The following is a 14,401-nucleotide window of genomic DNA, read 5'->3' as shown; positions in this document are numbered from 1 at the left end:
GTATCTTGATCCAGAAAACATGAAATCCGTACCCCGCAGTGGTACTTATTGCCTAAAAATTCACAAACCTCGGCAAAATTCTAAAAGACACTATTCAAAACAAAATTTACTGAAGTAAAGAAACATAGAGCAAACAAACTGAACCACCAAACGGACTCACAACGAGACCCAAACATTAATATACTTGCCTCGCTACTCGAAGAGCAAGACCACTAAAATGCATTAAAATAATTTTTCACAAACACAAACTAAGGAAAGCATCTACACTGCGACTGTTGAGAAACCACACTCGGGTTTCGAAACGCAAGCGTCAAAGGGCCACTCTATCAACTCTGTAACACAATAGGTCCGGCTGCGTCTCGCCATAAGCTTTCCCCACACAAACAAAACATTACCGTACACACTGATCCAAACTTCCCTACAAATATCCGAGGCGAAACATTGTTGAGGGTAGCACACTGTAGATCAACTTTTTTAGTATGACATTTGCTTTCGGAGACAACAGTCTCCTTCATCAGATGTACTTGCAGAATGGACAATGGAGGGGATGGTCACGATCGGATTGTCCATTCTGCAAGTTCACCTGATGAAGGAGACTGTTGTCTCCGAAAGCTAATGTCATACTAAAAAAGTTGATCTACAGTGTGCTACCCTCAACAATATTCACAAGATTTTGTCAAGATCAACACGGCTCTATTGAAACTACTTCGAGGCGAAACAGACATTTTTGTTAACACAAACAATCGGATAAGAATGTAGGAACACATTTTTGAAACGAATCAAACACAAACTCGACACAAAAACATTTTGGATAGTTAGGTGGGAGCCTCTTTCAGACTTTTTACATTCATTGCTCTTGTGTGGGGGGTTGTCAACCTGATGTAATCGCAAATCCTCAGATTTCCATCTGATATAAGTATGTACGTAAAACAAGAAAAGTAAACTCATGAATTTTTAAGACGGGGTGGCTATGACCAATTTCAAGTCAGATTGGTCACAGCCACCCCGTCTAAGTCTGTGCGGGGAAAAGTTGTCATGGTTTGTTTTCCTTTGTGAGCCGGGGTGCTTATGATGTTAGTTGTCAGCGACGATTCGTATTCGGTAATGCCAACATCGTATCTTCTCAACTTTGCCGTAAATTCAATTAACTGCTCGCCCGACATATCGTTCGTGGTTCGCTTAACGAATGTATGCTGCATTCGGCCAACCTTTCTACCGTCGACTCTTGAAATGTTATGTCTACCGAGACCCTCTTTCTGAAGGATGTTGAATGTACTGCGAACGACATCTGTAGGCAATTTTCGGAATTTCTGACTAAAGGAAGCTTGATATACGCAAGAATCGTTAAAGAGCAGTATCTTCTTTGCGATATCGTTCGACTCTTTGACGACGGGTAGAGTATCTTACTTGGTGTTACCTCTTTGGTGATGTTGTAGTACGAAAGTTTCTTTTGTTTAATGAAGTGATTGGTAAGATTGATTGCTCGCACAGCATTGTCCTCGCTAATGCCCTTACCCGCGTGCTGCTCGACAGTTCCTTTGTGAGAAATTACCTCCTCTGTTTCACTCTGCTCCCGTCGCGATTTTCATAGTTTAGTCACCACTGTTTCGGTGATAATGCCATGATTATCTTCGTCTGACTGTTGCAGTAGTGATTCACATCGTCAAGTGCCTGAATAACCATACCCAGTCTCATTAACTGTCCTTTCGCTTTACCAATGATACCCAGTGTTTTCTCTGCATGTTCATTGAAAGGGGCACTTTCTGCCCCATTCAATAAAATTAGGGGGTAGACTTGACATTTTAGGGGGCAGTCACTTTTGATGCTGATTTTGCCTTCCTATGAAGCGCTTCCTCGATATCATTACGATCGTCACCCAGTTCAGTTGTGTCGTCTTTGTCGTATTCAGCACATATGCATAAACATCGACATAATGACGTTTGTCAGCTTTTGATGTGCTCGGTCGCTCTCTATCTTCTGTCTAATTGTCACAGTTCTCCCGACTCAGGATTCGACAATATGTTCCCTCGGGCACGATTCGGTCCGAATTTGGGGGCTTAAATCAGTGAAAATATGCACCGATCCCCATGCGCCGATCAAATGATGGTGTTGCATTGTTATACACGTGCCTATACAATGCTAAAGCTCGAATTTTCCAACTTCCATCATTGATACACACTGTTCGTTGTACTATGCCCTTTGGTCACCCTCATATGTCAGTATATGTGGACGTCTTTGCTTGCTGTGTTGTGTGCGCGATTCCGCGCAGTCAGTGACTTTTCTAGGGTACACAATGACTCGAAATGCGCAATCTTCGCAATTGCGCAGTTGAGAGAAAACCCTGGATACCTGTGAACGGATAGGGTATATTTAATAAACATCTAAACAGATGCAACAATAGTTATGCAAATACACACCAGGTTGTGTGTATTAGCATAATTATCGTTTTAATATCTTATGCGAATTCGCACAGCCTGGCGTGAATGTGAGTGAGTAGACGATGCGATACCAATGAGAAGATGGTCACAGATTACAGGAAAAATGGTAATTCATACAGCGATTTATGTGTCACAACAGGGTTTAGAACACATTCATTTACTCGCAGTAAACGATCTTGTATAAATGGAAAGTAACGCTGTACGTTCGTGGACGAGAATGCGTTCAGACTCAGGTAGTCTTTAACACATTAAACATAGTGCATAATGGTAACTTTCTCCTGTACCTCCCTTCCATTCTCAAACCTTCAATGAAAGCAGTAGTAAGTACTTACCACTCATATAATTATCTTGATGGTGATAGTTCTTTAAGAATGTCACGTAGTTGTTGTACTCTTCCTTTATCAGAACCAATGCTTGTTCGGTTGACCTATAGATGACTGGAATCTCATGTAGTACCTTGACAGCCATCAGCATCTTAGAGAGGGAAGGGAGGTCTCTCTTCAGCTCAGGTGTGTCATTCGCCAAGTCAAACACTGGTCTTGGTAAACACACTAGAAATCGTGCAAACAGGCCATCGTTGTTTGTGCTTGAGTCTTTTTCACTGTGCAGCCATTCCATGAGTTTAAGAGGGTGGATCATACCAGTTAAGTTAAAGATTGGAAGTGTCACTGAGGTTGTGGCTGTAATATGAAAGAACCGAAAAGCATGATTGCAATGTTATGATGAGTAATAAACCAACAAAAGAATAATGTTTCAGTGGACAGGTGTCAAGCAGGAGATGTGAAGGGTGTTGGACGTTTCGACCTAAAGACGTTACGGTTTAAGTCGATTGGGCGGTTCAACTTATAAACCCAAAATAACTCAGCCAATTGAACGGGAATTTTTCCCCGAAGTAACGATCACATTGACAAGTCATATGTTGATATCTAGCGTTAAGTGTGTACTATGTTGTGTGATTTTGACAGAAATTTTGCAATAGTACTGTCGCCGGAGAGCCGAATGTCTACATGGCAGAAGCCAAAAGAAAGTGTTTATTTTCACAGGCCACTGGAGATGTGAATTCTACAGCATGACTTTTAAGACCACAAGCATCAGTCATGAAAAGGGTGTCATATTATTTCTAGATCTTTTGACAATCTGTATACCTTTTCAGAAAGACCTTGAACTTTTGACTTTTTTCCAAAGTGTACATTTCTCCAAAAATGGTACTCTGCATGAAACCTAATGCTTGCGAATAAATTCGTGGATAATTCAGATTAAGTACGTAATATAGAGCTAAGAGCACTATAATACCATGCTCCACGCTCTCCACTTTGCAGTCAATGGTACGATTGTCCGCTCTTGCGAAAACGCCTTTAAGCTTCTTCTGATCCTCCAGAAAAATTACTATATTGGGTGATTCCAGTTTTTTAGCCTGAAGTGAAATGTCTACGTCTTCATCTTGAACATCCCATTGAAAGACAGAGATGTTAATGCATAAATAACCTTATAAATATATGCAGTAAATTGGATGCAACTTCAGGAAATCAGCAAAACTTTGAAATAAACTCTAGTTACATATGTTTGACTTGCAAAGAAACCGTTATGGAGAAAATCTACATAGATATATTGAACTCTGATACTAATTATCTACATGTATCCCCTAACAGTATTGAAAATACTACATATTTGGGGAAAATCTTTTTGACACAATACTAAAGAGTACCAAAGTTGGATTCAAAATGCTAGCGTTTGAAGTAAAAGCCTAAAAAGGAGTCAATGTAAAACCAGAGATTGACTGTGACTTGTTTATTTAACAAACTGGATAATTTAATTTACAATTTGAAATAATCAACTCACTCTCGGTCTCTGGTTGTCCAATGACCCTGTGTTGGATTCAAACTGTCAGCTTTCGAAGTAAAAACCTAAAAAGGAGTCAATTAAATGTACAACCAGAGACTGACAGTGACTTGTTTATTTAGCAAACTGGATAATTTAAGGATGAGATATATGTTAAACGATACATATTTTCGTATTTGGAATCCATTATTTCTCGGTGAAGGTGGTGATTTTGATATAGTATATGTTTTCTGAAAGCTCTATATCTGAAAACTATGGAAAATGTGTTTATGTTCCAATATATCATCGTGAATGTTTGTTTTGGTAAAAATACGCTATTTTAGTTTTTTCTCTTAATAGAGTATAAGTTTAGACGGGGTGTGCCAATTGATGATCTGTGAACAGCAATCAACAGTAGTATTTTAGGAAAAATATTTTGTCTCAGAATTTTTCAATTCCTTTTAGTTTATATATAGTAAGATGATATGTATATATAACGTCAATGTTTAATATGTTTACAGACACCAACACTACAAAGTTTGAGCGCATAGAAGCCTATAATACAGCTGACAAAACTATATCAATATATAAAATGCACGTAAAAGTGTACAGAGTAAATACACCTACAGGTAACTGTATTGTACACTTTATGTGGATGTATGAAAGAATGTTCCATGAAATCACCCAACATTGAAATGGATTGAGCTGTAATTACAAAATTATTCAGCAACTGGCATAAACCAAACCATTGTATCTCATTAACAGAAATAATTTGGTACCTGACTGTGTCCCTTTAAATAGCTTTAAACATTATGAAAATTAACTCTTGTAACCTCTTTCTTTGCATTGGTCTTCATCATTGATTCAACAACATCCATCAGTGGCCCTACTGCATTCTTTATTTGAATTACACGTTGTTGCCCAAGCATAAGTATTAATTCATAGAGAACCTAAAAGTATAATACATTTAATACATTTTTTACACGAAAGGTCTGCACGAAATACATTCTAAGGTCGGCGCCAGGTCTAGATAGGCCTGGACGAAATATATGATGCCAAAAGGTATATTTAAAATAAAACTACAGGCAATTAAACGTTTTATGTTAGTATTATTTATTTGTATGCTAAACTTGCACAAAATGGTAGAATTAGTAAGGAAATGACAAATATAAAAATGACTCTTCAAAACTGAAATTGCAAATGCAGCATTACGAAACTGGCCTCAACTGTCCTAGATCATTTTTCACGCTCTGAGAAGCAGGGCCTTTTGTTTGGTTTGTCTTCCCGTGTTCTTTCCTCTACGGCCACGTTCTCGTCTTTTTCTGGTGGTGAAAGATGGCTTCTCTAGTGATTGACCAACAAGTGATTTTTTATGCTTATGGTTCTCTAGTATTACAATTTTTATAATGCTCACATATTTTAACTTTCTTACTCCAGTTTTAAAGTGTATTTTTTTTTATTTTATGATTTATTTTATATCATTGTATCAATTCAACCTGTCTGTACTTGTTATGGTATTTTGGTTGCAAAGTTTAATAAATAAATAATAATAAAAAAAAAATAATAATAAATTGGTGACTCACGTCGTCAGTTGTCGCGCAATTTTCAGTATGGAGCGGTATTTTTCGTTTTTTTTCCTTTGTGAGCCGGGAGCTTATGATGTTAGTTGTCAGCGACGATTCGTATTCGGTAATGCCAACATCGTATCTTCTCAACTTTGCCGTAAATTCAATTAACTGCTCGCCCGACATATCGTTCGTGTTTCGCTTAACGAATGTATGCTGCATTCGGCCAACCTTTCTACCGTCGACTCTTGAAATGTTATGTCTACCGAGACCCTCTTTCTGAAGGATGTTGAATGTACTGCGAACGACATCTGTGGGCAATTTTCGGAATTTCTGACTAAAGGAAGCTTGATATACGCAAGAATCGTTAAAGAGCAGTATCTTCTTTGCGATATCGTTCGACTCTTTGACGACGGGTGGAGTATCTTAGCTTGGTGTTACCTCTTCGGTGATGTTGTAGTGCGAAAGGAGTTTCTTTTGTTTAATGAAGTGATTGATAAGATTGATGGCTCGCACAGCATTGTCCTCGCTAATGCCCTTACCCGCGTGCTGCTCGACAGTTCCTTTGTGAGAAATTACCTCCTCTGTTTCACTCTGCTCCCGTCGCGATTTTCATAGTTTAGTCACCACTGTTTCGGCGATAATGCCATTATTATCTTCGTCTGACTCTTGCAGTAGTTGATTCGCATCGTCAAGTGCCTGAATAACCATACTCAGTCTCATTAACTGTCCTTTCGCTTTACCAATGATACCTGTGAACGGATAGGGTATATTTAATAAACATCTAAACAGATGCAACAATAGTTATGCAAATACACACCAGGTTGTGTGTATTAGCATAATTATCGTTTTAATATCTTATGCGAATTCGCACAGCCTGGCGTGAACGTGAGTGAGTAGACGATGCGATACCAATGAGAAGATGGTCACAGATTACAGGAAAAATGGTAATTCATACAGCGATTTATGTGTCACAACAGGGTTTAGAACACATTCATTTACTCGCAGTAAACGATCTTGTATAAATGGAAAGTAACGCTGTACGTTCGTGGACGAGAATGTGTTCAGACTCAGGTAGTCTTAACACATTAAACATAGTAGGCGAGCAGCAGGCTCACCTATTTTTCACACTTAATGTACCCACCTCACATACAGCCACATCATACATCATTTGAAAGCTTATTATCTCTACTTCAAGAAAATGGACGATGTGAAGCTGCCAAGTAGGGCCATTACCCCTAATTTGCATAATTCACATGGGTACCCAATTTGCATAAATGTCATATAAAATTAGGAAATTCATTGTTAACTACTCTAAACATACTTTTAAACTATCGAGTGATATATCAAATATAAGGTATTTGCATGTAGAATACAACATTGATATCCAAAAGATATTTACAATGGTTTTACTGAAATATTTTCATATTAATACTGAAAAAAATATTTTACCCTTTTGAATAACAATATTTTAAAAATTTGAACACATACAGCCACATCGTACAGCCACATTATACATCATTTGAAAGCCTACTGTCTCAACTTGAAGAAAATAGACAACATTTAGCTGTCAAGTACGGCCGTAGCCCCTAATTTGCATAAGTCCCATTGGTACCCAATTTGCATAAATGCGATTAATATTAGATATTATTAGTCACTACTCGAAACATACTTTTAAACTATCGAGTGATATATCAAATGAAAGGTATTTGCATGTAGAATACTAAAAAGACATCCAAAAAGATATTTAAATTCATTTTACTGAAATATTGTCATATTTATATTGAAAAAAATATTTTCCCCTTTTCAAAAACAATATTTAAAAAAAAATAATACAAAAAGCCAAATCGTACAGCATCATCATACGTTATTTGGAAGCTTACTGTCTCTTCTTCAAGAAAATTGACAATGTGGAGCCGTCAAGTACGGACGTTGCCCTTAATTTGCATAATTTACATAGGTACCCTATTTGCATAAATGCGATATACAGTTAGAAATTTATTAACTACTATATACATACTTTAAACTATTGAGTGATATATCAAATGAAAGATATTTGTATGGGGAATACAAAATGGATATCCAAAGAGATATTAAAAATGATTTTACTAAAGTTTTTTCGTACTAATGTAGAACAATATACTTTCCCCTTTTGAATAACGATATTTAATAATTTTTACACATAGAACCGCATCACACAACCACCTCAAACGTTATTTGAAAGCCTATTATCTCTGCCTCATGACAAATGACGATATGCAGCTGACTAATAGGGCTGTAATGATTTAATTTGCATAATGCACACGGGTACCTAATTTGCATGAATTACAATATAAAATTACAAAATCCATTGTTAAGTACTCTAAACTTACTTTTCAACTATCAAGTGATATATCAAATGATAGGTATTTGCATGTACAATAGAATCATGAACTCCAAACGTGTATTCAAAATATTCTTATTGAATATTTTCAATTAAATCGTAAACATCTTGACTAGTTTTTAATATTCAAAATATTGTGTACGAAATACTAATAATGCTACGTTATGGGGATAAATATTTGAATTTGTTTTGCAATTGATTTTTGTTTATTAAGGATACACAAAACTGGAACCTTTTCCCGTCTAATTCCCATATAGCTGAACAACAAGAATACATAAAACCGATTGGAACTAACTCGCGATAATTGGGTCTTGATATTTTGCAAATTTTCTAAAACGTGTTTTGTGCTCTATAGTTGAGTGTTGAAGTATAACAAGTTACTCTTAAAACAAATAAAAGAAAAGCAGATGAGCTTAAATTTGCAAATTAAACCGACATTACTTCACCATCCAATTATCCCAAATTAGTTCCAATCTTGTTATAAATAGCTGTGTGTTGAATGGCCCTTTTGTATTATTGATGTCATTTTTGTTTCAATTTCTCTAGAAATCTTGTTTGATGGAGACATCATTGGTTACTACATCTGTGTTACATCTGTATTTTCAGTTCAGTTATGTGGAATATGTAGACGGAAGGCACCATATTTCATTTATCGTATTTATTGTTATATAATGAAGGAAAAGCAACTCAACACACCGTTCATATCTTCGTTGTTTGCATTTTGTGTATGATATTGTGTATATTGTCAGTGTATATTATGTTTGGCTGTTTTATATAAAGTGTTAATTAGCCATGGCGATTATTCCAGTTAACAGTAAAATACTAGCACCACTTACAAGTTGGTACCTCATGCTAAAAATACAAGTGAACAAAATGACGCCCACGAGGAAAGTTCGTGGGCCGCCCAATTATAAGTGGATGATGCAGTCCAACCTTTCACAGATCAAATTCATTGACTATTTTCTCAAATAAATCGTGAAGAAATAAACAACATACATCAAAGATACGACAGATTTTACACGGAAAATTGAGACAATAAAAGTTCCGGCCAATGCGACATTGGTAACACTAGACATTGTTTCAATGTACACTAATACAACGCACAATGAAGCAATGGAATCAGTCGACAGAGCATTAAATCAGGAAAGATCATCAAATGAATATATAATCAAACAACCAACAACAAAATACATGATAGCTATGCTGAAAATGATCTTGAAAAACAACACTTTCAAGTCAACAGTGAATTTTACCGTCATGTATTTGGGTGCGGTACGAGATCTCCAGTTTTACCAGAAATTCCCGACATTACATTTCACAAGACGAAATGAGAATAATTCAGCAACACACTGAACAAATATCGCTCTGACTGAGATTCAGAAACGATGTATGATTCTCATTGGAACTCAACACGAGCTTAATGAATTCATATCAAACATGAACAAATGCATCATACTTTCAAATTTTCGAAAGCTCTTCTCAAGAAATCATATCGTTAGAACTTATTATCTATAAAGGTCATCGGTGGAACAAAGAGAACATTCTCGACTGCAAAACACACACAAAACCAACAGATACATTGCGGTTCAAGAAACCAAACGGCAACATTCAAGGGCCTTGTTAACGCGAAACATTAGGATACATTAGAACAATCATGCAACAACAAGGCAATAGAGAATACAAGATATTTTCGAGACAAAAAAGTAATGAATTGCGACCAAACGATTCTAAATCTTGTTTAATTATTACTAACTTTGGACAATAGGATGATATTTAAATGTTATTAAATTTTCATTAAATTAATTTCAAAACCTGGAATCATGAAAAGTAAAAGGGAACCAAAACATTTTCAGGTCCCCTATATGCAGATCAAAAACTCCAAGTACCCCTCTACAATATCCCAAAATTTTCGAATCCAACCCGAATTCCTCTGCCTCTCACCGTTCTTTGTGAGCGTAGCCTAATCACATATATAAGAAACGGACATATAAGCGTTACGATGATGCCTAATTTCACAAAACCTACAACAGTCCGATCTCCGATTCAAATGAGCGTACACAAATACAGCCTGAACGAACAGTAGACATTTGAACAAACTGAACTTCAGTGGAACAATTCGATCGGTTACACCTACAATCATTCAATCAATGCACATGTTTCACCAAAAACAAAGTTGAAGGACTGATGAAGACAACTCTATTCTCGAAACGTAGCCTCAAAGGATCGCAGTGACACATTAGTCTTGCTACCCCATAGGGCAGGACACGCAGATTAGGGTTACGTCTCGCCATGGCAAATCAACACTATACATAAAACGGCCAAACATAACATAATATACACTTACAATATACACAATATCATACACAAAATTCAAACAAATAAGATATGAACGAGTGTGGAGCTGCTTTCCCTTATTACATATCACCAATTGTGTCTGCTGTCAAATTAATCTTCCCTGCACAGACCTTAGTTCCTGCCAAGGCAGCGATAACTGTGGCAACCCTTTTACTCATGACAATGCTGGTGAAGAAGAGGATGATGAATTTCTACAATTACTAGATTTACTGGAAATGACATGAATGATTTGGATCATGAATCATGCCATTACTTTGACTGCAGCTTACTCTGACACATTGTTCCAGCTACAGAGCTACATTTCAACAACTACTATAGTTTCGTTCATGTGGATCTTTTTGTTGCATTAATACTTTATTTATTTTTTTAAATACCATTATTCAAAAGAGGAAATATTTATTTCAACAGAAATATGAAAATATTTCCGTAAATTAATGTAAATATCACTTTTGATATCAATTTTGTGTTTTACATGCAAATACCATTACCACAGACCATATATCACTCAATAGTGTAAAAGTGTGTTTAGAATAGTAAACAATGAATTTTCAAATTTCATATCTCATTTCTGCAAATTGCTTGCCAGTGTAATTTATTGACATAAAGGGGTACGGCCTTCCTTGATAGCTCCACATTGTCAATTTTCTTCAAGTAGATATAATAAGCTTTCAAATGACGTATGATGTGGCTGTATGATAGGACTGTATGTGTTAAAATTTTTAAAATATTGTTATTCTAAAGGGGAAAATATTTTTTCCATATAAATATGAAAATATTTCAGTGAAATCAATTTCAATATCTCTTTGAATATTCATTTTGTATTCTACATGCAACTACCTTTCATTTGATATATCACTCGATAGTTTAAACGTATGTTTAGAAAAGTTAACTATAAATTTATAATACTATATCGCATTTATGAAATTGGGTATGCGTGTTTATTATGCAAATTAGGGAGTAATGGCCCGATTTGGTAGCTCCAAATTGTCAATTTTCTTGAAGTAGAGATAATAAGCTTTCAAATGATGTATGATGTGGCTGTGTGTTGTGGCTGTATGTGTTAAAATTTTTAAAATATTGTTATTCAAAAGGGGAAAATATTGTTTCCATATAAACATGAAAATATTTCAGTATAATCAATTTCAATATCTCTTTGAATATCCATTTTTTATTCTACATGTAAAGACCTTTCATTTGATATATCACTCGACAGTTTAAACGTATCGTTAGAGAAGTAACAATAAATTTCAAATATATATCGCATTTATGCAAATTGGGTACCCTTGCTAATTATGCAAATTAGGAGGTTATGGCCCTACTTATCAGCTCCACATCGGCAATTTTCTTGTAGTACAGATAATAAGCTTCCAAATGACGTATGATGTGGCCGTATGTAAGGTGGGTACATTAAACTCCTAAAATAAGGCCCTTTTTGTGGATTCGCCGCTCGCCTATAGTGCATAATGGTAACTTTCTCCTGTACCTCCCTTCCATAGGTAGTCTTTAACACATTAAACATAGTGCATAATGGTACTTTCTCCTGTACCTCCCTTCCATTCTCAAACCTTCACTGAAAGCAGTAGTAAGTACTTACCACTCATATAATTATCTTGATGGTGATAGTTCTTTAAGAATGTCACGTAGTTGTTGTACTCTTCCTTTATCAGAACCAATGCTTGTTCGGTTGACCTATAGATGACTGGAATCTCATGTAGTACCTTGACAGCCATCAGAATCTTAGAGAGGGACGGGAGGTCTCTCTTCAGCTCAGGTGTGTCATTCGCCAAGTCAAACACTGGTCTTGGTAAACACACTAGAAATCGTGCAAACAGGCCATCGTTGTTTGTGCTTGAGTCTTTTTCACTGTGCAGCCATTCCATGAGTTTAAGAGGGTGGATCATACCAGTTAAGTTAGATCATACCAGTTAAGTTAAAGATTGGAAGTGTCACTGAGGTTGTGGCTGTAATATAAAAGAATCGAAAAGCATGATTGCAATGTTATGATGAGTAATAAACCAACAACAGAATAATGTTTCAGTGGACAGGTGTCAAGCAGGAGATGTGAAGGGTGTTGGACGTTTCGACCTAAAGACGTTACGGTTTAAGTCGATTGGGCACTTCAACTCATAAACCCAAAATAATTCAGCCAATTGAACGGGAATTTTTTCCCCGAAGTAACGATCACATTGACAAGTCATATGTTGATATCTAGCGTTAAGTGTGTACTATGTTGTGTGATTTTGACAGAAATTTTGCAATAGTACTGTCGCCGGAGAGCCAAATGTCTACATGGCAGAAGCCAAAAGAAAGTGTTTATTTTCACAGGCCACTGGAGATGTGAATTCTACAGCATGACTTTTACGACCACAATCATCAGTCATGAAAAGGGTGTCATATTATTTCTAGATCTTTTGACAATCTGTATACCTTTTCAGAAAGACCTTGAACTTTTGACTTTTTTCCAAAGTGTACATTTCTCCAAAAATGGTACTCTGCATGAAACCTAATGCTTGCGAATATATTCGTGGATAATTCAGATTTAGTACGTAATATAGAGCTAAGAGCACTATAATACCATGCTCCACGCTCTCCACTTTGCAGTCAATGGTACGATTGTCCGCTCTTGCGAAAACGCCTTTAAGCTTCTTCTGATCCTCCAGAAAAATTACTATATTGGGTGATTCCAGTTTTTTAGCCTGAAGTGAAATGTCTACGTCTTCATCTTGAACATCCCATAGAAAGACAGAGATGTTAATGCATAAATAACCTTATAAATATATGCAGTAAATTGGATGCAACTTCAGGAAATCAGCAAAACTTTGAAATAAACTCTAGTTACATATGTTTGACTTGCAAAGAAACCGTTATGGAGAAAATCTACATATAGATATATTGAACTCTGATACTAATTATCTACATGTATCCCCTACCAGTATTGAAAATACTACATATTTGGGGAAAATCTTTTTGACACAATACTAAAGAGTACCAAAGTTGGATTCAAAATGCTAGCGTTTGAAGTAAAAGCCTAAATAGGTGTCAGTGTACAACCAGAGATTGACTGTGACTTGTTTATTTAACAAACTGGACAATTTAATTCACAATTTGAAATAACCAACTTACTCTCAGTCTCTGGTTGTCCAATTACCCTGTGTTTGATTCAAACTGTCAGCTTTCGAAGTAAAAACCTAAAAAGGAGTCAATTAAATGTACAACCAGAGACTGACAGTGACTTGTTTATTTAGCAAACTGGATAATTTAAGGATGAGATATATGTTAAACGATACATTTTTTCGTATTTGAATCCATTATTTCTCAGTGAAGGTGATGATTTTGATATAGTATATGTTTTCTGAAAGCTCTATATCTGAAAACTATGGAAAATGTGTTTATTTTCCAATATATCAGCGTGAATGTTTGTTTTGGTCAAAAATACGCAATTTTTAGTTTTTTCTCTTAATAGAGTATAAGTTTAGAGGGGGTGTGCCCATTGGTGATCTGTAAACAGCAATCAACAGTAGTATTTTAGGAAAAATATTGTGTCTCAGAAGTTTTCAATTCCTTTTAGTTTATATATAATAAGATGATATGTATATATAACGTCAATGTTTAATATGTTTACAGACACCAACACTACAAAGTTTGAGCGCATAGAAGCCTATAATACAGCTGACAAAACTATATCAATATATAAAATGCACGTAAAAGTGTACAGAGTAAATACACCTACAGGTAACTGTATTGTACACTTTATGTGGATGTATGAAAGAATGTTCCATGAAATCACCCAACATTGAAATGGATTGACTATAATTACAAATTATTCAGCAACTGGCATAAAC

The 14,401-nt window shown here is 35.9% G+C and overlaps 1 protein-coding gene across 1 annotated transcript; it reads right to left on the bottom strand.

Moving 5' to 3' along the window:
* Positions 1-5,403: 5,403 nt before the first annotated feature.
* On the bottom strand, positions 5,404-12,573 carry LOC139143129 (uncharacterized). The gene is made up of 2 exons (XM_070713278.1): positions 12,154-12,573; positions 5,404-6,573 (listed from the first exon to the last, which is right to left on the bottom strand). Exons 1-2 carry the CDS (start codon positions 12,458-12,460, stop codon positions 6,434-6,436), a joined length of 447 nt encoding a protein of 148 aa, XP_070569379.1. The 5' UTR covers positions 12,461-12,573; the 3' UTR covers positions 5,404-6,433.
* Between the last annotated feature and the right edge of the window lie 1,828 nt (positions 12,574-14,401).

Source organism: Ptychodera flava, chromosome 11, assembly GCF_041260155.1.
Source record: "Ptychodera flava strain L36383 chromosome 11, AS_Pfla_20210202, whole genome shotgun sequence".
In the NCBI taxonomy this organism is placed as follows: Eukaryota; Metazoa; Hemichordata; class Enteropneusta; family Ptychoderidae; genus Ptychodera; species Ptychodera flava.
Note: the sequence above shows the minus strand (reverse complement) of the source record. Positions and strands in the feature narration are given on the sequence as shown.